General features: G+C 41.9%; 3 protein-coding genes across 4 annotated transcripts; 2 read left to right on the top strand and 1 right to left on the bottom strand.

The window, feature by feature from the left end:
• Window positions 1–1,556: 1,556 nt before the first annotated feature.
• Window positions 1,557–5,413, bottom strand: LOC114440095 (serine protease 27-like). Its single transcript, XM_028412379.1, has 6 exons — window positions 5,160–5,413; window positions 3,889–3,909; window positions 3,538–3,700; window positions 3,187–3,455; window positions 2,696–2,835; window positions 1,557–2,622 (listed from the first exon to the last, which is right to left on the bottom strand). The coding sequence occupies exons 1-6, from the start codon at window positions 5,212–5,214 to the stop codon at window positions 2,350–2,352; spliced, it is 921 nt and encodes a 306-aa protein (XP_028268180.1). The 5' UTR covers window positions 5,215–5,413; the 3' UTR covers window positions 1,557–2,349.
• Window positions 5,414–7,667: 2,254 nt separating this feature from the next.
• LOC114440042 (heat shock 70 kDa protein 1) lies at window positions 7,668–10,334 on the top strand. The gene is made up of 2 exons (XM_028412306.1): window positions 7,668–7,776; window positions 8,118–10,334. The coding sequence occupies exon 2, from the start codon at window positions 8,137–8,139 to the stop codon at window positions 10,054–10,056; it is 1,920 nt and encodes a 639-aa protein (XP_028268107.1). The 5' UTR covers window positions 7,668–7,776; window positions 8,118–8,136; the 3' UTR covers window positions 10,057–10,334.
• Window positions 10,335–10,746: 412 nt separating this feature from the next.
• Window positions 10,747–25,798, top strand: taok2a (TAO kinase 2a). 2 transcript variants are annotated; one of them, XM_028412262.1, is made up of 20 exons: window positions 10,747–11,358; window positions 14,815–14,955; window positions 16,756–16,827; window positions 16,979–17,080; window positions 17,332–17,377; window positions 17,466–17,562; window positions 17,662–17,775; window positions 18,019–18,110; window positions 18,192–18,285; window positions 18,473–18,554; window positions 18,681–18,851; window positions 19,010–19,219; window positions 19,354–19,482; window positions 19,687–19,923; window positions 20,007–20,135; window positions 20,211–20,414; window positions 20,509–20,748; window positions 20,898–21,110; window positions 21,343–21,525; window positions 21,748–25,798. In XM_028412262.1, exons 2-20 carry the CDS (start codon window positions 14,824–14,826, stop codon window positions 22,615–22,617), a joined length of 3,417 nt encoding a protein of 1,138 aa, XP_028268063.1. In that variant the 5' UTR covers window positions 10,747–11,358; window positions 14,815–14,823; the 3' UTR covers window positions 22,618–25,798. The 2 variants fall into 2 exon arrangements, with proteins under 2 accessions (XP_028268063.1, XP_028268062.1); XM_028412261.1 differs by having other exon boundaries at window positions 10,748–11,358; window positions 20,898–21,119.
• The last annotated feature ends 499 nt before the right edge of the window (window positions 25,799–26,297 follow it).

The raw sequence follows: 26,297 nt of genomic DNA, 5'->3' as shown, positions 1-26,297 counted from the left end.
TTCTTTCTGCAGACTCCTTTTCAGCTGCTCTTCTAAGGAAGACTTCTCCTCCTTCAGTTTTTGGATCAGACTGTCTCTTTCGAGGACGGTCTGGTTGGCCTGGTCCAGGTGGCTTTGCAGTGTGCAAACCTCATTTTCCAGCTCTGCACATTTGTCAAAGCATTGGCCCATGTTTTTAGGGCACTCATCCTTTTCCTTCCTCTCTTGTGTCAGCCTGTCTTCCATGGAGATCCTCTCCTGTGCCACACTGGTCAGCATGCTGTTTGCTTCCTGGATAGTCTGGTTCACAGTTTCTAGCTGGCTTTGCAGGGAGCAAAGTTCAGAGGCCAGCTCCTCATATCTGGAAGCACTTTTGCTGCCTCCTCACGTTGTTTCTTTTCCAGCTTCTTTCTCTCCTTGCGATCCTTCTTCTCTTGTTTCTCCTTCTCCTCACGTTGTTTCTTTTCATTTTCTCCCTCTCCTTGCGCTCTTTCTTCTCCCGTTTCTCCCTCTCCTCACGTTCTTTCTGCAGCTTCTTTTCTGCCTTTTTTTGCTCCTTCTTGGACATCTGAGGCTTGCTGAGTTTTTCTTCCAGGTGCCTCTTCTCCTCTCTAACGTCTTTAAGGAGCTGCTGCATGCTCTCAAGGCTTTTGTCTTTGACTGCGAGCACCTCTTCCAGGTTCAGGAGTTGGGTTTCCATCACCTCTGTGCTCTCCTCCAGTTGGTAGTTGAGAGCCTCTTTTTCACTAGTTGTTTATATTGTTGAATATATATATATATATATATATATATATATATATATATATATATATATATATATATATATATATAATATATATTATGTATGACTGTGCACCTTGAACAGATCGACACTTTAAATTTCCTGACAAATGACAATAAAAGCCTATTCAGTTCTAAAGACTGCATAAAATACATAAATAAGATTTCTTTACATAAATCTTTAACAGGTATGAGTTTATTACTGCCAGTGTTTGTAATTACAGTATTTGTGTCTTCTTGTGCACAGTGACCCACTACAAGCAATAAAGGACTAACTGCAGGGTTGGTGCTTCAATCCATGTTTCCTCCTTCTGCATATTGACTTGTTCTTTGACAGGACACTGAACCAGATTACTTCCAATGGGTGCGCCTAAGGCCTTTTTATTGTGTGTACAGAGTACACATAATAACTGTACATACCATGGAATGACTGAAGAAACAAAGGCAACTTTTAATTGTTTGCTGACGGGTTTAAGAATGTGTCTGGTTTTTCTTGGTTCTTGCTTTCGACCTGATTCCTAACTAAGGGTTATAATTAGGTCAGACTGATGGATGCCTCAGTGTGGTAACGTAGCAGGAGTTTCTCTTAGGCTATTTACTGCTTGAGTAGGTACAGTAATCAAGTAATTAGAGACAAGCTATAATATTATACATTAGCTGACTAGCCCCTGCTGCTACTCATCCATTTGTGAGCAAGTAGGTGTTTATACTTGTTTTATTTCTGGTTATTTTTTCTCCTTATCTTATTCACCCCTTACAAAGACACAACCAGTCCATAATATCACAGCACCATAGTCTAAATGCTAGGAAAATATGATTTATTGAACATAACACAGCTATAAGAGGCCAGACATATACATTATACTGTGTGTATGGAACAATCAGAGGCAGGTAATAAATGCATTCCTGTGAAAGGTTTGTAATATCTGACTGACCCTGATTATTTCAATGTACAAGTCTGTCTAGATTATAATTTTAAATATCATTGAAATTCTTCATTAATGATAAGCTAAATCAGTAAATCACAGTTGCAGGTGCTCATTGTATGCGTTAGTAATTAATCAGTTAGCAGTACTGAATCCAAAAATGATTTATGAGGTATCAAATCCTTCATTAGTGCAAATGTTGCAAAATTCAAAAATACAGAAAAGAAATCCCTCCCTGAGATTTTTCAGTTAAAAAGTCAGCATGCACTTACACCGAACAAAACAACAAGAACAAAATCTCTTTGCCGACAAAAGTTACAATGAATTTATAAGAATGTGAATTCCTCCTCTTTTTTAATCATTCAATGAACCAATCATTTATTTTTATTTTATTTTCTCCTTAGTTTTGTTTTTGAAACATTTGTCGGCTGTATTTTGTTCATGGCTACAATGGTGCTTTCCTTTACAGAATGAGCATCTCCTGCATCAACAGCTGATGATGGAAATGTATCAATAATAAAAAAAAAAAATGTCTTGGCTATAGATCTCACATTTTAAAAAGTACACATGTTTTTTAAAGTAGTACAAAATCCATGAGCAGATTTTTTTAGCTTGTTTTAAGAGGAATGAATCTCAGCATTGACATCTGGCTTCATTGAACTTCCTATGAGAGGACAAACAGAGAGAAGAGGACAGGCAGGATGGACAGCAGCAGAGGAAGTGAGAAAGAGATGACGTGAGCTGCTCCAGTGGCCGTGCCAGTGACAAAGCCCGGCTGGTTGCTGGAGATCTGGCTGTTGATCCAGGACTGGTACTGGGACACTCGGGCATAGACTCCAGGGAAATTGGGCTCAGCGCAGCCTTTTCCAAAACTCACCACTCCAGCCTGGACCCACTTGGTATCATTTTTATAGACCATGGGTCCACCTGAGTCCCCCTGCACACATCAGACAAGCCAGTCACCTCAAACTTCCAGTTAACAGGTGAGTCTTGTCACAGTCAGGACTTACCTGGCAGGAATCCTTTCCTCCCTCAGTGAATCCAGCACAGATCATGTTGCTTGTAATACCACTGTAGGACCTGCTACAGGCAGCGTTGGACACGATGGGAATGCTGACCTCCTGCAGTCTCTGAGGTGAAGGAAGGGAAACTGGAAAAGACAACAGGGACATTAACATTAACAGAACTGAAGGTCCCAATCTGAAGGTAGTGCACATAATTATATGGATTAATCCACCACTACACTGGATGTATTTGCCTGTTGAAGACAATGATTGAGTTCCTCTAAACTGGTATATCGTCAGACTGGGATGACGTCTTCAGGCTGCTCCTGTGAGCTGGTATTGGCAGTATTGTGTCACTGGGAGTGTTTATTAGTGTTGTGTTGCGACATTGTGAGTGGAGGAAGTTGTATTTCCAAATCAGACACTTGTCCAAGGGTCTAACAACAACAAAAATCCATTCAGTTTGTCTTAACACCAAGTACTGAATTAATCCTCACCACCACTCTGAATGTTTCCCCAGCCAGTGACCCAGCAGTTCGTCCCGGCCGGGAAGCTGCTGTCCGCTGCTGCCAGACACACTGGTCTGATGTAGTTTGTGAACGTAACAGTTGAGGACAGCTCCAGCAAGGATATGTCGTTGTTACTCGGCGTGTCGTCATAGTTAGGATGATTTATGACCCGGCTCACTGACCGGGACACCTGATTAAAATTCAGGCCTTGCTGGGTGTCACGTCCCAGGTAAACAATCAGACCTGAGGTGCTGGCGCTGAGGAGACCAAAACATGACACGCTCAGATATGTGGGGGTGACCAATCATCAAGGTTTGCTTCAGATAAAAAGCTGCGTACCTGGCGAAACAGTGAGCGGCAGTCAGGATCCACTTGTTGTTGATCAGGGAGCCTCCGCAGAAATGTGCGCCATTTCTTTGCAGACTGGCCTGCCATGGCCACGTCCCTGCAGAAGCATCCTCGCCTCCAACGATCTTATTGCTGAGCGGGGCAGTGCCACAAACTGGAGTATAAAACACAACACATGTCAGTGTCTCTGCCTCAATGTGTTTAACATTTCTTTATACAAAGTAGATGCATATGACTCTGCAAGTTTCAGGCTGGACACACAGTACAACACAAAACAGGAAGAAGAATCAGACATTGCTGTAAGGTTAAATAAATCATCAAAAGTCTGAAAGCCAAACTCACCATCCACTTGTGCTCTGCTTTCTGTGGGAGAGACAAACAAAGCGATTTGAGCATGTTTGCATTTCATAGAACTGAACCAACTGGTTTGCGTGCAATCACTAGCATCAGTTGTTTTTGACTTGCTGTCAACTGAGGCTGGAGTTATGGCCTGTGGCCAAACAAAAGAGAATGTTGATTGGTTGCAACATTTCCAAGAACGTTTGTACCATGAAGAGTGATTAGGATGATGGCAACACAAAGAGAAGAAGCTGCGGTCACTGGAAAAAAATGCATGTATTAGATTGAGGAAGACTTCCACTTCCTTGTTCCTCAACCTCATGTTTTTTTCTCTTTTTGATTTTCCTGATGATTCTCTCATCACCCCTCTGATTCATCTGGTGACCCCTTAGAGGGTTTTGACCCTTCTGATGGGAACCGTTTTAAGGGTGTAGCAGCACCAGAAGTGAAACTCTGCTGACGTGCTAATTAGCAGGACAGGCAGTACTGACACACCGAGAAACTGGCTGCTCTGCATTTTTTTGTCATAACAGTTTCACCCGAACCAACCGTTATTATTCTCTGAATCCTGTATTTTAGAAAACATTCTCCTTCACCTTTTAACTTTAGAATGTGTTGTTCAGGCGATTATAGTTTTTCATTGACCAGTCAATGGTAACGTGGATGAAATCTCTCATTTATAAAAGTATTCAGACTCCAAGCATCAAGTCATCGTGTGAAAATGGAAGCTCTGATGCATCAAAGCTGTGATGACTAAGATAAACTGTCCAACTCAGTCGTGACAAGTCTGTAAAAACATGTATAGAAGAACACTGGGAGCAATATTTACTTCTTCATACTTTTTTTAAAATAGTAAAACACACACCAATAAATAAACTGTAGTGTCCTGATCTGTAGAGTCAAAGTGAATTTCAATAAAGACTATTAACCTGTATATGTTATAACACTAAAAGTTGATTATAAAAGTATTGTAGTATTTCTTTCATGTCTGTGATAGCAGGATTTTCTATGTCAACACACTTGATGGTCAGGATTTTCAAATTAAGAAAATCCTGACCATCAAGATAAGGGGAAATTACACTAAATTCTTATGATTCTTGTCCAATTTAATGATTTTTTTTCCTGTTTAACTAATGTTGTTAAATGTAGCTGTTGCTTTTGGGTGGCCTAGAATAGATGTATTGATACATGTGAGCATGAATCAATTATCTCAGCTGACCTTCAGTTAACAAAGCGGATTATGAGTATCAGTTTACGTAAATTAAAACACTTACCTGTGACCATTAAAGCCAACAGCACAGCTCCACAAGCAAACATCCTGATCCCCATGGTGCAAATCTTACAACTGTGACGTTTTATCACTTGAGTTTCACAGCAGCAGCAGAAACGTGAGGGTGTGACCAAACCTGCCGCCCTGTGAACTGCTTTGTTTTGCTGCCATGTCCTGTCTCTAAAGGTAACACACCACACACACGCCCTTCTTAACCAAATGCAGTTTCCAGCAGGACTGGCCGCAGGTATGTGGGGGACCTTGACTGCTGGGTTCTCTGTTGTGGTCTGATGTAATCCACATACAGTGTCAGAAGGAGGAGATGTTAAACAGGTTTTTTAATCCAACGTGTGTCAAAGTACAAACAGACTCAGAATGACTTCATTGTGCTGTTTTTCACATAAATAATTCAATGAAATTATCATTAAATTAATTTTAGTTTGAGGTCTGAGTAAACATCATGAGCTCAGTGAAGAGAAAATCATTTGTACGCCAACCAGACTTCCTTAAATTAAAATGAGAATAAATGTGACTGGAATTTCTAATTTTCCTGGAGCTTGAAGGAGGCATGTGGACGGAGCTTCATCAATTCTGGCTGTTTGTCGGAGCAGCAAAATGTCCTCATGGAACTCTAACCTGTTCTAAGCTCTTGAATTACACGTTTGTTACAAAAGCAGCTTTTGTTGTGTAACAATAATTAAAGAACAAAATGTTCAGTGATTCATACAAGAATCTGAACAGGTGCAAGCTCAGTGAAGCTAACTACTGTTACAGTGTTAGTGCTGTGTTAGCAGAGAGTGAAGCTCTAGTTTTAAATCATGCTAAGAGAAAGAATCTGAGCCTGGGTTCACCTTTGGCTGTTCAAAATGAATCTGTAAATCATTTCTAGAACCTCAAACACACAAGAATGTCATAAGCAGACAGGTTGTTAAAGCACACAGAGAAAAGAAGTAGGATAAATATATCACTGATGGAAACCAACCTGCACAAGAATATTATTTGACCTCAGATTTAGAAAAATCCTGTGTAGCTTTAAAATGTGATCATATGAGAAAATATCAACTTAGACCAGGGGTGGGCAATTATATTTTTGTGAGGGCGTCAAAGACTTCCACAGAAAAGCAAAGGGTCAGTTTGTTTTCATAAATAATAATATAAATTGAAGACCACTGGCACAGTATGTACATTTATAAATATACTCTTGTTACATTTTTTATCATTGTAAGAGTCTTTTGCTGTCATTTACTGGTTACTCCTCTGTCCTCCCCTCTCTCTACCCTGTGTGTCCAGGTCTACTTTGAGTGTGTTTGTTGAAACATAGTCATGTTTAAGAAAACCATTAGAGTTAAAACTAATTTAAAAAGTATCAAATCACAAAGTTAGGAAAGTCTGGGAAGAACTGTGTGAACTGTGCTTGAGCGGATGACAATGACATACGTCACTGCAGCACCGAGGTAACGTCTGTAAGCGCAGTGGACATTCCGCACACTTTACCGTACATTTTAGCATAGTCGCGCACCATTTTTAAAGCGTACACAGCACGGCCGTGTCTCTCCGAAGAGCAGACGGGATGACCGCAGCACTGGGTTGGGCAGATGTTACCGGTAATGCCGTGCTCAACAGCTGACTTGTGTTGCCTTCCTAATTTTTGGGTGGATGGTAGTTTGCGGGCTAGAATTGCTGCTAATCATTTATCACTACTTTGACGCCATCTAGTGGAAAGATTAGAATTAACTCAAAACCTGCTGAAACGTGGCTAAAATATCGTTTTGTAATTACTCCCATAAACATTAGTACTCCTGAAACTTGCTGCATTATTCTCAAAATATTCCAAATAGGAATAATAATATACAAAAAAACTGCCTTTCCTAAAAGAACTAAGAATATTTTTCTTCTTTTTACACTAAAACTTACTAACAACAGTAGAAATGTGTCTTCATAAACCCTGAGCTCTCTGAAGTCATTCAGGGCAGTAACGAAATGTCTACAGAAAACTATCAGTCCAGTTGGCCCAATTTCCCACAGTTCCCTCTTTTGTTTTTATTTTTTAAGGTTCAGTGAATCTACAGATCAACTTAAATAAACTATTACGTGATTTAATTTTAAAATACAGATTCCAAAGTAAAAGTTGCTTTCATTTATCTTTTCACTTTAGGTGAACACCGGAAACAAAAAAAATGCAACGCATCATACAAAAGTTCTCTCGCGTTTGCTCCACTTTTCCAGAAAGTTCTTTACCAGACCAGAAGGTTCGACCTCGACAAATCGAGAATCGTGTGTCAAGTGACAAAATGAAAAAATACCGGAAGGAACGTAAATTTTCTCTTAAAATAAAATACGAGGCTGTTGAGTGTGGGGTACCCACAGTTGTATAGAAATGCCGTATTTTATTTTGAAGTGGCAAACAGGAAGCTGCCTTGTGGTGATGACGCAGCCTTGATGACGTTGTGCGTGAACCCTCTAGAAGGCTCCAGTCAGTCAGCTGGCAGATATAAAGCGGCTGGTCTGAGTGCAGAGACACAAGCAGAGCAGACCGCAGCAGGAGATCCAGAGAAGAAGACGAAGGAGAAGAAGAAGAAGAAGAAGAAGAACTCTCACAGCACAGCCCAACAAACACAACTGTAAGTTCAACCTTCATTTCTCAGTGTTCAGTTTGAAACTTTAACATGAAAATCCATACATATGTTGTTTTAATTTGAAATTAGAGGAGATATTTGGATGCTTATTTTGAAATGTATTTACATCCATGATACATTATATTCGATTAAATTCATAATTCATAATGATTATACTTAAGTTCTTAGTTAGTCTTAGTTATATGTTGTGGAGTTGAGAGTAATGCCATTTCGATTCTCTGTATGTCCAGCACATATAGTAGTTTTGACAATAAAGACTTTGACTTTTTATTAGATAAATATTGTGCTGCTACTAGTTTCTAAAATGTACTTTTTCTGTTTCTTAGGCGACCATCACCACTGAAAATGTCTGCAGCTAAAGGTGTAGCAATCGGCATCGACCTGGGCACCACCTACTCCTGTGTGGGGGTGTTCCAGCACGGAAAAGTAGAAATCATCGCCAATGACCAGGGCAACAGGACCACGCCAAGCTACGTGGCCTTCACTGACACTGAGAGGCTGATCGGAGACGCAGCCAAGAACCAGGTGGCTCTGAACCCCAGCAACACTGTGTTTGATGCCAAGAGACTGATTGGAAGAAAGTTTGATGAGTCAGTGGTGCAGGCTGACATGAAGCACTGGCCCTTCAATGTGGTTTCAGATGGAGGGAAGCCCAAAATTCAGGTGGAGTACAAAGGGGAGGACAAAGCCTTCTACCCTGAGGAGATCTCCTCCATGGTCCTGGTGAAGATGAAGGAGATTGCTGAGGCCTACCTTGGACAGAAAGTCTCCAGCGCAGTCATCACAGTTCCAGCGTACTTCAATGACTCCCAGAGACAGGCCACTAAAGATGCAGGCGTCATTGCCGGACTCAACGTCCTGAGGATCATCAACGAGCCGACAGCGGCGGCCATCGCCTACGGTCTGGACAAAGGCAAGTCAGGAGAACGAAATGTCCTGATCTTTGACCTGGGTGGAGGCACCTTTGATGTCTCCATCCTTACCATTGAAGACGGTATCTTTGAAGTCAAAGCCACGGCTGGAGACACTCACCTGGGCGGAGAGGACTTTGACAACCGCATGGTCAACCACTTTGTAGAGGAGTTCAAGAGGAAACACAAGAAGGACATCAGCCAGAACAAGAGAGCCTTGAGGAGGCTGCGCACAGCCTGTGAGAGGGCCAAGAGGACCCTGTCCTCCAGCTCCCAGGCCAGCATTGAGATCGACTCTCTGTTTGAGGGTGTCGACTTCTACACCTCCATCACCAGGGCTCGCTTTGAGGAGTTGTGCTCTGACCTGTTCCGGGGAACGTTAGACCCAGTGGAGAAAGCTCTGAGGGACGCTAAAATGGACAAGGCCAAGATCCACGACGTTGTTCTGGTGGGAGGCTCCACCCGAATCCCCAAAATCCAGAAGCTGCTGCAGGATTTCTTCAACGGCCGAGAACTGAACAAGAGCATCAACCCAGACGAGGCAGTGGCTTACGGTGCTGCCGTCCAGGCCGCCATTCTCACGGGTGACACCTCAGGTAACGTCCAGGACCTGCTGCTGCTGGATGTGGCGCCTCTGTCCCTGGGTATTGAGACAGCTGGAGGGGTCATGACATCTCTGATCAAACGCAACACCACCATCCCCACAAAACAAGCACAGGTCTTCACAACCTACTCTGACAACCAGCCCGGGGTCCTGATCCAGGTCTATGAGGGAGAGAGAGCCATGACCAAAGACAACAACCTGCTGGGCAAGTTTGACCTGTCAGGAATCCCACCTGCTCCACGAGGAGTCCCTCAGATCGAGGTCACCTTTGACATCGATGCCAACGGCATTCTGAACGTGTCTGCAGTGGACAAAAGCACCGGCAAAGAGAACAAGATCACCATCACCAACGACAAGGGCCGCCTGAGCAAAGAAGAGATCGAGAGGATGGTGCAGGACGCTGATAAATACAAAGCTGAGGACGACCTTCAGAGGGACAAAATCACTGCCAAGAACTCCCTGGAGTCGTATGCCTTCAACATGAAGAGCAGCGTGCAGGACGAGAACCTGAAGGGCAAAATTAGTGAGGAGGACCAGAAGAAGGTGGTTCAGAAGTGCGATGAGACCATCACCTGGCTGGAGAACAACCAGCTGGCTGATAAAGAGGAGTACCAACACAAGCAGAAAGAGCTGGAGAAAGTCTGCAACCCCATCATCAGCAAGTTGTATCAGGGAGGGATGCCCACAGGTGGCTGCAGAGAGGAGGCACGAGGCGGCTCCCAGGGGCCAACTATTGAAGAGGTCGACTAAAGTGGCTCTTAACACAGACTCTGATCACTGGAGCTGATGTTCTGCTAAACAACTGTTTTCTATGCAACAACGGTTAAATTTGACCTTCATGTTTGTTTATGTTTACTTATATAATAATATTTAGACTTTAAGAGTGATCTGAATTGTCTGTTTTATATAATTGCATTGCTGGACTTTGCAATACATAATTTTGGTAAATAATAAATTGTACTTTAATAACTAATATTTGTGACTTTTGAAACATGAAGTTACCATTAAAAGAAAAAACCTCTTGTAAATGTGGGACTGAAAAATGTGAAATGATCTCTGACGGTGAGTGCAGTACGCAGATATAACCACTAGATGTCACAATATAAGTTTTTTTCAGCGCCTCCTGGACGAATTAAGTCAGAAAATGCCGGCTTAGACTCTATAACAATAAAATAAAATATGGAAGCTTAAGTAAAGTTTAGTGAAAGTAGAAAATGTAACTGATTGAAAAACCTATTCTGTAAATCAAGTCAAACTTGGATGCATATTTTCATATTTCATATATATAGTGCATAAAATTGAATACCTCACGTTTCCACTAAAGTAAATTGATACGACCTCTTTTAGCTGCTGCGCCTCATTACATAAAGTGGCCAACAGATTTGCAGTCTTATAAAAAATAATCATTAAATCTAGCCTTCGAGCGTTTGTTCCAGTTTATTAATATTATGTAGGTCGGTTTATTTATACCATTTTTAGTTTTTGAAGCGGAAACGTCACCGGAAATCAAACCCAGCAGTTTCCGGTCACGGCTCGAGTCCCGCCCCATCAGTCTGTGCCATCTTGTATTTAGCAAGAACAAAAACGAAGGAAGAACTAAGTCCAGCCAAAGGATGGGGCGCAGATGTTAAGAAGAGTTTTAAGTACACAATTCAGGAAGGTTTGGTGCAATAGGACAATATGCTTGCAGGCGGCGCACCGCGGCGAAATATTAGCCACACCCCACAGAACAGCTAACATTAACGTTAGCTCGTAGGCTATCAAAGCTAAGCTAGCCAATTAGCTAAGGCTAGTAACCCAGTAACGTAACAGAGTGGCAACCGGAGATCCCGAAGTTTTAAATTAAGCTCTCTAAAGTAACGCGTGTAATTTGGAAACGATTGTATATTTGCACGGTTATTCTGAAATCGGGATGGACTTCTGTGAAAATGGGACACTCATCGTGTTGATTGTCTGCTGAGAGGAAACCCAGGCTATGAGGATTGGGGCTCGCTGCTAGCTTGGCTGCTAACGGTTGTTTTTCGTTCCAGATCGGAACCACAATAAGCCGCGGTAAGTAAGGCTACAATCAGCTAGCAGCGATGCTAGCTGACTAACCTGGTTAGCTGTCCTATAGGTTTTCAAACTTGGGTCCGAGGTCGCTCGGTGGTCTTTATGTTCAGAGGCATGTGATGAGAGAATACATTATTTTAAAAAAAAACTAGCCATAGCCACGTAGCTCGGGTGTACATCTTTTGTTTTTTTACCTGCGTTTGTGTCGTTGGTTGACATAATTTAGTGTTTGTCCACAAACGACCAGACACCCAAGACGCACAGTCAGTGAGAGTTTGGCTTCATCCTAAAAGGTTGTATTTTCACTCTATACGCCAACGGCACTAATAACAGTTTACTGGCTTCATGTAGGAATTTCCTTTCCAAAACGTAACGCAAACACTGTGGACTATCGGATATCATGGATATACTCATAGTACATTGATATTCAGTCTTTTCAACACGAAATACAGTCCCTTGAGCTTTCTTACGGACACAGTGACTACTTACAGGCCAGTCAAGGCCATTTGTGTTGTTGTAGTTTCCAAACAAAAGCAACTAAATAGATCAGTGGTTCCCGATTTGGGTCAGAGCTTGATGTAATGCTTATGTAAGCCTAAAATCAAAGCCACATATCTTGAGTATCTTTATTTCTTCCCAGATAATTTTAGAGAGGTTCACTTTGTTGTAAACAATCCCCAGTCTGTGTCAGGAGATTTTGCACCAAATCACGGAAAGACATTCGGGTTTAATTATGTAATTTTCAATGTGCGTGGTGTATTTGTTGTTATGGTGATGCAGCTTGAGGATTCATCATATATTTTACATTTTGTATTGGTAATGTTTAGACTAAACTCATTGCCTGTAATTGAAATAGGAACTGGGCCATAGTTAAGTTTTTATGATGTGGCTTTTTAAGTGATAATGTCTTTATTATGCAAAACTGTTTTGCCAGTGGGGGCTGAGTTTAGCCGTGTGATCGTGCTCGTTGTGACACACCACATTTCATGTCACACTTTGTATTCAAAAGATCAGTCTGAGTCTCTGCTTCCCTATTTCCTCTTTGTGCTGGCTGCTGCCTTGTCATTCAGCTTGACTGAACATGTGCAAGTTTGTTTTCCACATAGAAAATTGAGGAAACCTGCCTTCCCAGTGTTGCATGCTTAAGCTTGTAAGAGCAACCCAGTTCCTTGGAAAATGCCAAAAATAGATAACACAAGACGCCTCCTCATCTCAGAAACAGTGAATGATTTTGTATTTTTGTACATTGAAATGAAACTCAGAAGTCAACAAGTAGGGGGTGATTAACGTGATCCATCTAATGCCCACTTTTTAATTACACTCAGCATATATCTTTTATTTAAAATCACATTAATAAGGCAAAGAACAACAAAGTAAACATGACCCAATTTGGAGACTGCAATTACATTCATGGAGTTCTATTAATGAACTGTGGAGTACAGTAAAGTCATATTAAAATTAAAAATGAAGATAACTTTAATGAAGGTCTCAATTCACATTTTCACATAGGTTGTTTTTTGTTGGTGTGGTAGACATTAGCTGGAGGCGTCTGCCTCCTTGCTTTGAATTGAACACATCAGGCCACCGAATGCCACATAATGTATAATTGGAAATTGGTTCACTGCATGTTGAAGAAATGTTGGGTCAGGGGGCGGGAGGGTGGGAATCTGTCTCCTCATCTAGCACAGATCTACTTACGTGTTTACACAGCGGTACTTTAAAAGGAACAAGCTTTGCAGTGTTGCATTAAAAAGAGACCCTGAGGCCATGTGTTCATGCATTCGCAGGATGACAGAGGCCTGGTTATGTTGCCATCTTTCCTCAGGGCTCCAGCTGACACTCAAAGGATGAGCAGCTACATTAACCCTATTATACAACGATGTTGCATGTGTCAATAACCATGGCTCATTTTTATGGATTTTTTTTTTAAATCGGTCTTTGATTTAAGTTGGACCGTCGTGGTGAAATGCTGTCTGTTCGGCCTCAGCTGCTCTTTGATCTGTGTCATGCATGTAATGAAATGTATGTGGAGGTTCTCCGAGGCTCATTTTCATGGCAATATAATAATATGTGAATACTTTAAGTGATTTATTTTTAAGCATCAAATTATATCCAAGTTGTTCAATGTGAATGCACTGTGAAAACCATGACTGTAACCTCTCTAAAGATGTTCTGTTGGTCTTTTAGTAACCACACTGCCTCCATGTGCATGTGAGCCTTTATAGTCCCTGTGGTCTCATGACAATCTTCACGCTTCAGACATTTAAAGGAAAACTAACTCGCATGGTTCTTCCACAGTTGAAATTACCCGGTGTGGCACCGTTCTTGGGTTACAGTTAAAATCTGGGGAATCTTTTTGTGCTGTGTTTTGGCTGGGTGCATTATCCAGCTGACGGATGCCATTGCTATCAGGGAATACGGTTCCCATGAAAGGCTTTGTCAAAGGTCCTCCTATTTTTCCTGCTTCTAACATCAGATATGAGGATAAAATATTCACATGCTGCAAAATATATTCCACAAGAGTTGATCATTGTTAGTCACCTAATCTGTCAGTGGTCACAATGCAGTGGCTGATTAGTGTATTTTAATACTTACAAGGACATCAAAGAATACCAGCATGTGTTTTGTTTAAATATCAGAAAATTGTCATATTCTTAATTTGAAAGCTTTTATATTTATGCATTTGATGTCACTTCACCAGCTGAAACTGCTAAATTAAATTTATGTTAAGGTGCACTTTGTGGAGATCAGCTGCCATTTTGTCTCTGTGTACACATCTGTGTACACCCTCTGGTGTTGGTGTGGCACTTCCTCTGTGGTCTGTTGCCATTTGTGAATTGATCTTCCTACAGTTAAACAGTTAAACATCAAGTGTTTCTCTGTAACTGTCTACATGCCCCGGCTTGTCAAGCTGGTTGCTGTCACAGATAGATCAACTGTGGGATATGAGGTTTTTGTTTGTCACTGCCGAGGTGCCAAATTCACATTAACTCAATGGTTTCACAAAAGCATCCAGTCGTGATGCACACCCTAGACTGGGGATATCAGGGCAGCTGATAAAGTCTCTGTGCTTGTGAGGGAATTTTGCAAATGGGTCACTTCATGAGAGCGCTTATTCCAGCATGATAAACATGTTAAATTAGATGGTTTTCTGCCCAACTGAAGTGGAAAACAGATGCTTCACATCCTTAAAAAAACAATGGAAACCCAGTCCATGATCCAAATATAAAGAGTTATTAATGTAATGGCTAAAATTTTCAATACATCTTTTTTAATATTAAAAAAAAAACGAATTTTAGATTCTTGAAACAGCATCTGAAGTATTGGTATCATTACCACAAAAGCACATACTCTTGTAAAAAGCAAAACAATTTGGATGTTGAAACTCTGAAAGGAACTTAGACTAACACTAACTGTAATTTCCCAGTCATGACTTGTGCTCTTTTCCATCTTTAGGCCCTGGCCATGCCCTCGAATGCACGGGCGGGCAATCTGAAGGACCCGGATGTGGCAGATCTCTTCTGCAAAGATGATCCGGAGAAGCTGTTCGCTGACCTCCGTGAGATTGGCCATGGCAGCTTCGGAGCGGTGTACTTTGTAAGTTAGACATTACATCTGTTTATTCTGAGTTTAGATTCAACAGTCATCAGATAATTAGAATTTTTTATTCAGTCTTGTCCTTTGGCTGTTCTGTTTTATGTAAAGGACTTTGTATTGTACTAACCCCGTTTCAGTTAAGAGGAAGCTGTGGTGTTTTTCTGGATCAAAGAAATTGTAGTGTTGAAAGAGCAAGCGGCTCCCTCTGATCTCAGCAGCCTTAACAACACGCTATCCCTATCATATATATAACCTTAGCATAGCTGTGTCTCATTCAAACATTGGCATTGACTTTGTAGTGTACTACTAAGTCAATGCCAAATTGATGGTGTACTGTAGGGTTTTGTGGCATGCCTCGTTTAGACACACTATAAACCCAGCTCCAGAGTTGTTATCGACTTGCCATAAACGTCGGTCACTTCCACACGTACCGTTTTTGTTGAAGGTGCCTTTGAGATCCTACCTGAAAAGTTCTTATTTATATTAGCTGGCGGTGGTAAAAGCCTCCAGAGCCTGATTGCTTTAAATTTAAGAAAAATGCAGCAATTTGTAGTGTGGGCCCAGAGCAGACTCTTTTTCACTTGATTAAGGCTCAACTTGTGCAGGATATTCTTCATGTTTGAGAGATCAAAAATTGGTGTGATTTTTCAGATATTTCTCACCCTCAACTTAGCACAGAATGGTTGTTCTGTGGGCAGTGTTAATTTGTGTGGGTATAAAAAAAATGGTCTTGTCTGGGTTTTGCCATTAATAAAGAAACTGCTAATCTGAAAAAAAATCCCCACCTCATTGGAAAACAGTGTGAACACAACATGTGTATGCATGTCATTTCACCTGTGAGATATTCTTCAGGCAATGTGGTAGACTAACACCTCCACATCGCTCTCACTGCTACACTGAATGTCTGAGATGCAGAGGATCCTCACAAGGCCATTAGAGATGTGCTACGAAAATAGATAGTGTGCATCAATTTGCATCAATTTAACAAAAGCGGTTCTACATGTACACTCTGACAATCTTTGAATGTTTGCTTAGAATACCGGTCAAGGTGCACATTTTATTAAAATAACTAATAAATGTTATGTTGTAATGCTGAAATTATTTATAGTAAATCCATATTGATACATGATTCAGTTGTTTACAGTCTGGGATGGGACCATCACAGTACAGCATGAGTTCATCTATGTTTGGTTAGCGGCATCCCCACTTGGGATTTAGGATTAAGCCTTTTGGAGGACTAAGTCATTTGAATAGCTTTTGAGAAAAAAGAGTTTTGATTAAAAAAAAATAAACATACTCATCATCTCTGGATCATCTCTGTTCATATAAATTATGGAAATTTTTTTCCCAATTAAATACAATAAGAATTGTTGTAAAGCATTTATTGAATATGCAAACTCTTTTAAAAATGTATTTTAGACAGGAAGGAGGGAGAAATCACGATTTCTAGTCTGGTCTCTGGTGTATTCATAAGCTGATTTCTAGAACACAATGCAAACAAGAAACAATGCAGATTCTGTAAATAGGACAAGGGATTAGAGTAACCAGAATTCTCCAGTTATATTTCTTCAGAATGGCAATTACATGTGTGCAGTTTTCCTATCGGTATTTAAAATGAACGTGTATGCATCCTCTTACTCAAAATAAGGTACAGAGAAAGATTCAGCATTTCATCAAGTCCTGCTTCTGTGTCCAATTAAATATTTGTTTCATATCATTGAGCTTAGCTTTCTGTTTTCCGAGTGCTTTGGTTTCTTGTGTTTACTTGTCATGGTAAATTATTTGTCTGTTGTCCAACAGGCCCGAGATGTGCGAAACAATGAGGTGGTGGCCATCAAAAAAATGTCCTACAGCGGCAAACAGACAAATGAGGTAGGTATATCAAATAGATATTGACAAATGTAATCTTTTAGTCTTAAATGTTAAGTGACTGTTCTGACTTGCTCTTCCTGAAAGTGTGGATAACAAAAAGTGGCTGTGTTTATACAGTAGATTGACTAAGTGTTTTTGTGTTCGTGTGTAGAAATGGCAGGACATCATAAAAGAGGTGAAGTTCCTGCAGAAACTTCGCCACCCCAACACTATTGAGTATCGAGGCTGTTACCTGAAAGAACACACAGCATGGGTATGTATGGTGTCAGTCAGGAGTAGGCACTGTCATACTCTGGGGGAAAAACCCCAAAACAGCGAAACATGTTTTTTAGAAGCTGAAATTGCATATTTATTGATCAATAAGCAAACTATACAGAGTAACTGTTGAAGCTACTCAAGATACCAGTGTGAAAAAACTTCCTCTGGGAGCATGATGAGTATGTGACAAACCTCCACAAGACGATATCCACCTCTGTATTGTTTATTGCTCTGATTGTCCCTCAGCTGGTGATGGAGTACTGCCTGGGCTCGGCTTCAGATCTCCTCGAAGGTTAGTTCACAATCATGATTGTTTACAGTTCATTGTTGTGGTTTTTTTTGTTTTTTTGAGTTGTAATTTTTTTTTATTTTTTTTGCAGTTCACAAAAAGCCCCTACAGGAAGTTGAAATAGCTGCTATTACCCATGGGGCACTGCAGGGACTAGCATATCTTCACTCTCACAATATGATTCACAGGTAAACTTTTGTGTATTCTTATTTTTGTATGTTTATATATGTATAAATTGTGTCATTGTGAAACACAACTATGTGAGAATTAATATCTGACTCCTGCAGGGACGTGAAAGCAGGAAACATCCTGCTGACGGAGCCTGGTCAGGTCAAACTGGGGGATTTTGGTTCTGCCTCGATTGTGGCCCCTGCCAACTCCTTTGTGGGGACTCCCTACTGGTGAGTGTTTATCTAGAACCTGCTGTTTTCTTTTACAGCACCTACATTTGATCAGTAAGCAGGGATGCATGCAGCAAATATTTTTACGCAGGCTGCTAGATCACTAAGAAGTCTATTGTCATTGACGGAAGCTTCAATTATAAATGGGGAAAAACTGGACTGGCAACAGTGATCCATTTCTGTTTGTTCTAAGGGTTATTGTTATTACTTGTGCCTCTGGATAACCACTGCTGTGTCCTCTAGGATGGCACCAGAGGTGATCTTGGCCATGGATGAAGGCCAATATGATGGCAAGGTGGACGTCTGGTCACTGGGCATCACCTGCATCGAACTGGGTAAAGACTGCTGTCCAACTCTTTAGTCTTATGTGCAGATATTAAGCTCTTTGATTCTAAGACTATGTACTTTTTCCACAGCGGAAAGAAAGCCCCCACTGTTCAACATGAATGCTATGAGTGCCTTATACCACATTGCTCAGAATGAAAGTCCCATCCTGCAGTCCAATCACTGGTGAGACTATTCCTTCATTTCTTAAAAAACATCAGTTTCTTATTCTCATAAGAAATGTCTAATCTGCTCTGTTCTCATTCAGTCCTCCTCTGAACTGAGAGTAACATCATTCCATTAAAATGCGTTTGAATCCCCAATAAAGTTTGGTAAAGATCATTCAATTGATCTGTCAATCAATTCCTTTCAGGTCTGATTCCTTCCGCAACTTTGTTGACTCTTGCCTACAGAAGATTCCCCAGGACCGGCCTACCTCGGACGTGCTGCTGAATGTGAGAATTTATATAGCTGATGTTCTTCCAGTGCCTGTCGTTTATCCAGTTTTGTGCAAACACGTGCATTAACTTTTTCCTCACTGCAGTATTACTGATCATCTGTTTCCATCCCTCTACTTGTAGCACCGGTTTTTGTGTCGTGAGCGTCCGTTGACTGTGGTCATGGACCTGATTGCACGGACCAAGGATGCAGTGAGGGAGCTGGACAACCTGCAGTACCGCAAGATGAAGAAGATCCTCTTCCAGGAAACCCAGCAGAATGGCCCTGTATCTGAGGGTGGGGATGATGAGGAGGTGAGGAGTAAGGACAAGATGGAGACTTTGTGTTTGTGGCTCAGACAAACATGACACCAGCTCAACCTGAAAAGCAAACATTAATGTTAGCAGTGTCTAAGTAATTTGGCAGAGAGCTAAAGGCACTAAGTAAATTGAAGGGCTTTTGTGTGTATCAGGAGGTGGAGCAGTACCTGTTGCAGACAGGCACAGTCAACAGCATGGAAAGCTCCCAGTCGGTTCCCAGTATGTCCATCTCAGCCAGTTCTCAGAGCAGCTCTGTCAACAGCCTGGCCGATGCCTCTGATGACAGCAGTAGTGAGATGGCAATGATGCAGGAGGGGGAGCACACCGTCACCTCCAATAGTTCCATCATTCACCGTCCTACGGTACGTCCAGTCAGTCCACGTGGATGGCTTTAATACTCTGAAAATGCCAAACCTAATTTGGAATGCTTATGTTGATTGTCACTATTATTTATACAAGTCTCTCCATTCTCCCTACGACCCACCCTCCTCTTTAGGGTCAGGATAACATCTATGATGACCCTTACCAGCCAGAGATGGATCAACCTCAGGCTCCCTCAGCTGGACGTCGTCGGGCCTACTATCGCAACCGTGACCACTTTGCCACCATCCGTACTGCCTCTTTGGTAAGATTAAAATAAGGGTTTGCTGGTCATTGTGGCCAATTACACTGTACGCAGATATTACTTGGATTACTAATACAGTAGAGCTATAGTATAGTAACATTATCAACTGACTACAAGGCAAACTACAAAGGCTTCCTGACTGTGGCTAATTGGTACAACTGTTCTCAAACAGTTATTTGATCTGTTCTTTTTAATATCCTCCAGGTGACCCGTCAGATCCAGGAACATGAGCAGGGATCGGCACTGCGAGAGCAGATGTCTGGGTACAAACGTATGAGAAGGCAGCACCAAAAGCAGCTGATGGGCCTGGAGAACAAACTGAAGGCAGAGATGGATGAGCATCAGCTGAAGTTGGACAAGGAGCTAGAGAACCAGAGGAACAGCTTCTCCACAGAGGCTGACAAGCTGGCGAAGAAGCACCAGGCCATCCTGGAGAAAGAGGTGAGGAAGACAGATTTTCTCACACAGTCCACACAGATGGTTTTAAAAAGTTCTAACTCGAACCTCCTCCTGTCCTCCTACAGACAAAAGCAGCTCTGGCTGAGGAGAAGAAGTTCCAGCAACACATACTTGGCCAACAGAAGAAAGAACTTACCAGTTTACTGGAGTCTCAAAAACGGCAGTATCGCCAGCGCAAGGAGCAGCTGAAGGAGGTATGTGACTGATCTAGATTTTTCACCAGTGCTGATACAGAGTGCACTCTTATTTTTCCTTACTGCACTCTACAGGAGCTTAATGAGAACCAGTCGACTCCAAAGAGGGAGAAACAGGAGTGGTTGATCCGTCAGAAGGAGTGTCTGCAGCAGATGCAGGCAGAGGAAGAGGCTAGTCTGCTCAGAAGGCAGAGGCAGTACTATGAGCTGCAGTGTCGCCAGTACAAGAGGAAGATGCTGCTGGCTCGCCACAATTTGGAGCAGGACCTTCTCAGAGAGGTTTGACACAGTGGCTGGAGCCCAGACAACATAGCCTTCATGGCATTCAGCCTTTTCTGTACTGATTGCAAAAACTTCTTCATTGTCCCCCCAGGACCTGAATAAAAAGCAGACCCAGAAGGATCTTGAATGTGCAATGCTGCTGCGGCACCATGAGTCCACCCAGGAGCTGGAATTTCGGCAGCTGAGCTCAGTGCAACGAACGCGGGCAGACCTCATCCGAACGCAACACCAGACTGAATTGACCAACCAAATGGAGTACAACAAAAGGCGTGAACAAGAACTGCGCCAGAAGCATGCCATGGAGGTCCGGCAGCAGCCAAAAAGCCTCAAGGTACGTGGGAAAGAGAACTCTAAGAACTCTTAGATTAAAACATCCCATGATAATTTATCTTGGAAAATCTTTATATTCTAGTATATATTCTGGCAAAAGATGACTGTGATGAATTGTGTTGTCTGATTATTTTCAACGCTTTTCTTTAGTCCAAAGAGCTCCAGATCAAACGTCAGTTCCAAGAAACCTGTAAGATCCAGACTCGTCAATACAAAGCCCTCAGGAACCATCTGCTGGAGAGCACCCCTAAATCTGACCACAAGGCCGTCCTCAAACGCCTCAAAGAGGAACAAACACGTAAGCTGGCCATCCTGGCCGAGCAATACGACCACTCCGTCAACGATATGCTGTCCACACAGGCTGTGAGTAAGGCAAGGAAAATTCCGTGCACCGCCCACCTCTGAAAAACTGCACCTACACCTATACAGAACACCAAACTACATGTAGATAGGTTGATGATTGATAGATTATTTGCTGTTTTATAGCAACAATTCATGTCTAATCTGATACAAGTTTTTTTTTTTTTGTTCAACTTAATCAGTGCTCTAGTTTGTGCTCTACTGATATTGACCTTCGTCCTGTTTCATGCTACAGCTGCGGCTGGATGAGACCCAGGAGGCAGAGTACCAGGTGTTGCGAATGCAACTGCAGCAGGAGCTGGAGCTGCTGAATGCCTACCAGAGCAAAATCAAGATCCACACCGATAGCCAGCATGAGCGAGAGGTGAAGGACCTGGAACAGAGGGTGTCAATCCGCAGAGCGCTGCTAGAGCAGAGGGTATGTGCACCTGAACACTGGTCTGTATGTCCTGTGCTTTGTAATGCTGTCCTGTATTCAAACACTGAGGTGGTATTAAATGGAAGTGATCAGTATATAATCAATTAAACCTACGTAAACTATAGAAATGACTAAAACATAGAGCTATGAGTTTCATCAGAAGAGACAATCCTTGTTGTCTGTGTCCGAGAACTAACAGTGTGACTATGTTGTCTCTGTCAGATTGAAGAGGAGATGCTATCTCTGCAGAATGAACGCTCAGAGCGAATCCGGACTCTGCTTGAGCGCCAGGCTCACGAGATCGAGGCGTTTGACTCAGAGAGCATGCGCCTGGGCTTCAGTAACATGGCACTGACCGGCATCCCGGCTGAGGCATTCAACCAGGGCTACCCAACCCCAACTCCATCCTCAGGCTCCAGTGGCTGGCCCTCACGGCCTGTCCCACGCTCTGGCAGCCACTGGAGCCACAGTGTGCAGAACTCAGTGGCGACTCCATCCTGGCACAGTCAGAACCGCAGCGGGGGAGGCATCAGTCGGGCGGAGTCCATCCCTTCCTCTCACGGCCTGGGCAGGGACAGCGAGATGAACAAGAGCAGCAGGGGTCATTCTTCTTCCTCCCACCACCACCACCAGCAGCACTACCTCCCCCAGCACTACCAACACCACCAGAGCACGCCACAGCTGTACCGCGACACCCAGGAACGTGATGCTAGAGAGCGTGAACGGGCTAGGGAGTGGGTTGGAGGAGGGGTCCATTACTCCCATCACTCCCAGGGCCACCACCATCTCTCCTCCCATGCCTCCTCTCAGTCTCTGGCTCTACTGCCTCCCCCACCGCCACCTCCCCCTATCTCACTCTCCTCTTCCCCTCCGTCTTCTGCTTCCTCGTCCTCATCGTCACAGGGAGGCTACGGAGGTGGGGGCCTGAGTGTCAGGGGTCCCAGTTTGATGGCCCTCAGGAATAGCCCCCAGCCCCTGCGGAGGACAGCCTCCGGGGGGCCAGGAAGCGGCGGCGGGAGTGATGGCGGGCTCAGCCGAAGCACATCAGTCACTTCTCACATCTCCAATGGCTCTCACCTCTCCTATTCATGAAACCACTTGAGTTCACCTCTCTTCTGATCCATAAGCCATGTCCTGCTTCTCTGAAGTAAACAACAGGGCTACAATCACTTTCAGCCAAATACAGAAGCAGAACTGCGCCTATATCGGAGAGAGAGAGGTTTTAATTTTTAGCTGAATTTTTAGAGGCTTCAGGACGGTATAGCAAATAATTTGATCTTTCAAAAAAGAGAACTAAACTTTAAAAAAGATTTTAAATGTAAATTTTAAGATCTCCTTGCTTAAAGTGTACAGGAATGTTTAGATTTAAAAAAGGAAAGGGATGCCTTTATTTAGTCACCACAGGCTTCATGGATGGGCAGTGTTTGAGTGAAGAGTGGCTAAAGTAATAGGTAAAAAAAGCGTCCACATAAAATTGAGCCATGCGTTGCAAAATGAAAAAGTCGAACCATAACGTATCCATGATAAGAAAAAATGGGGGTCCATTTGTTCATTTTGCACCACATTGAATCCATTGCACAGTATTGATGGTTTAAACTGAGTCACATGTTGAGGTTTGTTCGAGAAAAAGCAGGTTTTTTTTTTTCTTTTAATGTTTGTATTGAACTGATCGATCGACAGTTGTGGAGCTTCCACTTGGCTAGCGGTGCTTTAAAAAAAACCACTGTAACTATGTAAATAGTAAATTGTAAACCCAGTTTTTGTTTGTTTCATACGTTCAGCTGGGTCTGGTTTGTCAGGGGCGGGGAGGGGCACGCAGACGTTGAGCAAGAAAGAGATTTCTTGAAAACAATTTTATTTGTAGTGATAAGATTCTGTATATGACAACAAAAAAGACACTGCCATCTTTTGTTGGGTTCACCCAAGAACTGTTACCACTGCCCTCTGATCCTCTTAAAGGAGCAGTCTGACGTTATGGGGATTGGCTTATTTTCTGTTCGAGCTACAGGCAGTAGATTTTAAATTGATCAGTTTGGTCTTTTTTTCTTTAGATTTTGCGTTGAATGCCAAAGCATCAAATTGCTTGCTTTTCAGCAGCTTAATTTCTGTGCTGAAACAAATTACATTGGTCTCTTCTTGTACTGAACACACAATACTAGTCTGAGTGAAAACGGTAAAAAACAAAGAAAACCTCCCAGTATGATCCTTTTGAAGGGATCCTGCCAGAGAGTTTTGAGCCGAGCACTAAATCTGCGTGCTAAAAAGGGTGTGTTTGTGAGTGTGTGTGTGCAGCGCTGACAGCTTACCTACACATACATCCGTTTCCCCACAGGTTTTTTTTTTGTCCTGCATCTGTAGATAAGATGTACATGTGCATTGCAAATTAATACAATTCAGTGCATGGGACTGTACAGATGGCATTTGTATGAATAAACATGCACACTACCTATTTATATAAATGCATATAAATGTAAGATGCCTGTGTAAAAGTAGCAGGTATACTGAAGATTGTTCACTGTCCAAACACTTTTGACTTGCATTGTACTTACCAGTGTACATAGAAGCACTAACTTTGAGACTGTGTTAGAGTAATAATAATGATTATTTTGTCACGTGAGTTAAACCAATTTGTACTAGATGCAGACAAATAGATGCTATCATTATTATTACTACTACTGCAGTTGGAATATTTATGTTGTATGCTAGTTTTTAATATGTAATTGCCAATTTTGACCACTAGGTGGGGAATAAGCGCAATGTTACTGTGATAGAGCTATAAAAATATTAATGTTTTTAAGGAGGACAAAAGGACTACCTTTCCCAGCATTCCTGTCGAGGTCTCAGGGTAGGAGTCTCCAGTTCTGGGCAGGGCTGCGTTCTACTTTTTATTTTTTATTTTGAGCCAGTATTAAAATGTGGAGCGTCCACAGTCGTATTTCCAGATTCTTTCACTACATTTGGTGCCATGTTTTTATTGTTTTAAATTTTATTTTATATTTCATGTTTCGCACTCTTTACTGTGCGGAGGACTTTTCCCAGAAACACTGTAACCTGCAACGTATGGAGTCCAAAGTGTTCAATATTAGATTTTAAAACAAAAGCATTGAATAAATAATTGTATGAATTCATTGGATAAAAAGAAAATACAAATGTAATTGTTACCCAACTTTTATTTCATATTTTCATAATCTTATTGTTAACTGGCATCATAAATGTCATGTTATTAAAGTCATTCAGATTTTAATATTTACACATCTTAAACGTATGATTATTTGTTACAAAGTGGCTTTAGTTTTCATTTAATATTGGCAGCTTTGTGACTTCATAGCAGAACTCCACTCTGTTTTCCAAACAAAAACCTCATCATTTGATTTTGCACAGTCCGAATGGGTAGAAAATCATCGGCCTCTCTGCAGCCAAGCTGCCGCAGCAGATGGTCTCCGTGTGATCGGATGCTGTCCTTAGTTGTCATGTCTACCTCATTTGCACTGATAGTAAAAGAATGTTTGGGTGGAGTTTAAAAAACATTTCTTGCCTTTTTTTTTTTGTTTGTTTTCTTCTCACTTTTGTGCAAATGTTGACCAGAGATGATAAAGAATAAAAGGTGAGGACAGATAACACCATGTTCAGGGTGGAAGTTGTAAAATGTACCTTTTTCAGTTTTATTTTATTTTTTCCATTTGCTGCCACATCATTAGAGGACATGCTGGACTTTAAACCAACATTCAGTAAATGAAAACAGACGAGATGCTGTGCTGGGTTTTATTGATGGAAGTGTTTGGTGGGACTCTGCTGGCCATGGGAGGATGGACTTTTATTCCTCATAAGAAATGTCCAGTGCATTTTGCCAATGTTTTTTTTTCTATTGCATTATTTTGACCATTCCTGACGTGTTACTTTTGCTGTTAAATCTGCACTGGGAAAGTCACAACACCATGAACAGAGTAAAGAGCCAAAGCTTAGATTCCATTTTTGAGCCATATTAGATTTACTTACTATGAATATGTTAGAAAATGTTGTCCTGTCTTCTGGATTAAGTTAAAAAGCAAAATCCTGTCATGCTTCTACTAGAAAACCTTGAATAACCCCCCAACAACTTAAAAAGCAATCTACAGTGAAAAACAAGCCTGTTTGAAAAGGGCAGATATCCTAAAACATTAATTATTGGAGCCATTCTGTAACTTTTTAGATGATCCCTGGTCTCTGTTTGGGTCCATGTGCTTCCCGGTGCAGTTTTAAATGTTCCTCCGCCACCAAAAAAAAAAAGAGACTACAAACAATACACTCCAGAACTGTTGAGGTGTAGCCAGCAGGTGGAAAAACTGACAGGAGCCGCTGTGAGGAAGATGAGGATGGATGACACTGCTGTAGTGAGAGTGAGTGTTTGTGTGGAGAGAAGGACGGATGTGTGTCTGTTGGATGTTTCTGCAGCAGGAGGAGCAGAGTTTAAAATGTTTAGGTTCAGTGCAAAGTGTTTGGAGGGACGTGGGGGAAAAAAACCAGTTGTACAGAAACGTTACAAAATTTTGGAGAAATAAAAGAACAAAAACAGAAGTGTTTGCTAGTCTTTGTTTCTGGGTTTTAGCTTTGCAAAACAGGTTTTTGTAATATTACATTTTTGTGCCACTTGCTCCTCCTACAGGTTGCACTAAATTACTACAATTTACTAGTACCACCAAATATACAATATGTAAACTGCATTATAATTGCTTTAAAGGAAAATAAATGAATTATACACATCCATCATCATACATGTTGTCAGTTGAGCTGGT

The sequence above is a fragment of the Parambassis ranga genome, chromosome 8, assembly GCF_900634625.1.
Source record: "Parambassis ranga chromosome 8, fParRan2.1, whole genome shotgun sequence".
NCBI classification, from domain to species: domain Eukaryota; kingdom Metazoa; phylum Chordata; class Actinopteri; family Ambassidae; genus Parambassis; species Parambassis ranga.
This window is presented reverse-complemented; position numbering and strand designations above follow the sequence as displayed.

Coding starts and splice junctions, on each gene's coding strand:
- LOC114440042 (XM_028412306.1), top strand. CDS start 8,137: ATGTCTGCAGCTAAAGGTGTAGCAATCGGCATCGACCTGGGCACCACC.
- LOC114440095 (XM_028412379.1), bottom strand. CDS start 5,214: ATGGGGATCAGGATGTTTGCTTGTGGAGCTGTGCTGTTGGCTTTAATG. Junction 3,701..3,888: donor AAGCAGAGCACAAGTGGATG/GTGAGTTTGGCT, acceptor TTTATACTCCAG/TTTGTGGCACTGCCCCGCTC. Junction 3,456..3,537: donor GCCGCTCACTGTTTCGCCAG/GTACGCAGCTTT, acceptor TGGTCTCCTCAG/CGCCAGCACCTCAGGTCTGA.
- taok2a (XM_028412261.1), top strand. CDS start 14,824: ATGCCCTCGAATGCACGGGCGGGCAATCTGAAGGACCCGGATGTGGCA. Junction 17,563..17,661: donor TCTCACAATATGATTCACAG/GTAAACTTTTGT, acceptor TGACTCCTGCAG/GGACGTGAAAGCAGGAAACA. Junction 19,924..20,006: donor AGGCCATCCTGGAGAAAGAG/GTGAGGAAGACA, acceptor GTCCTCCTACAG/ACAAAAGCAGCTCTGGCTGA.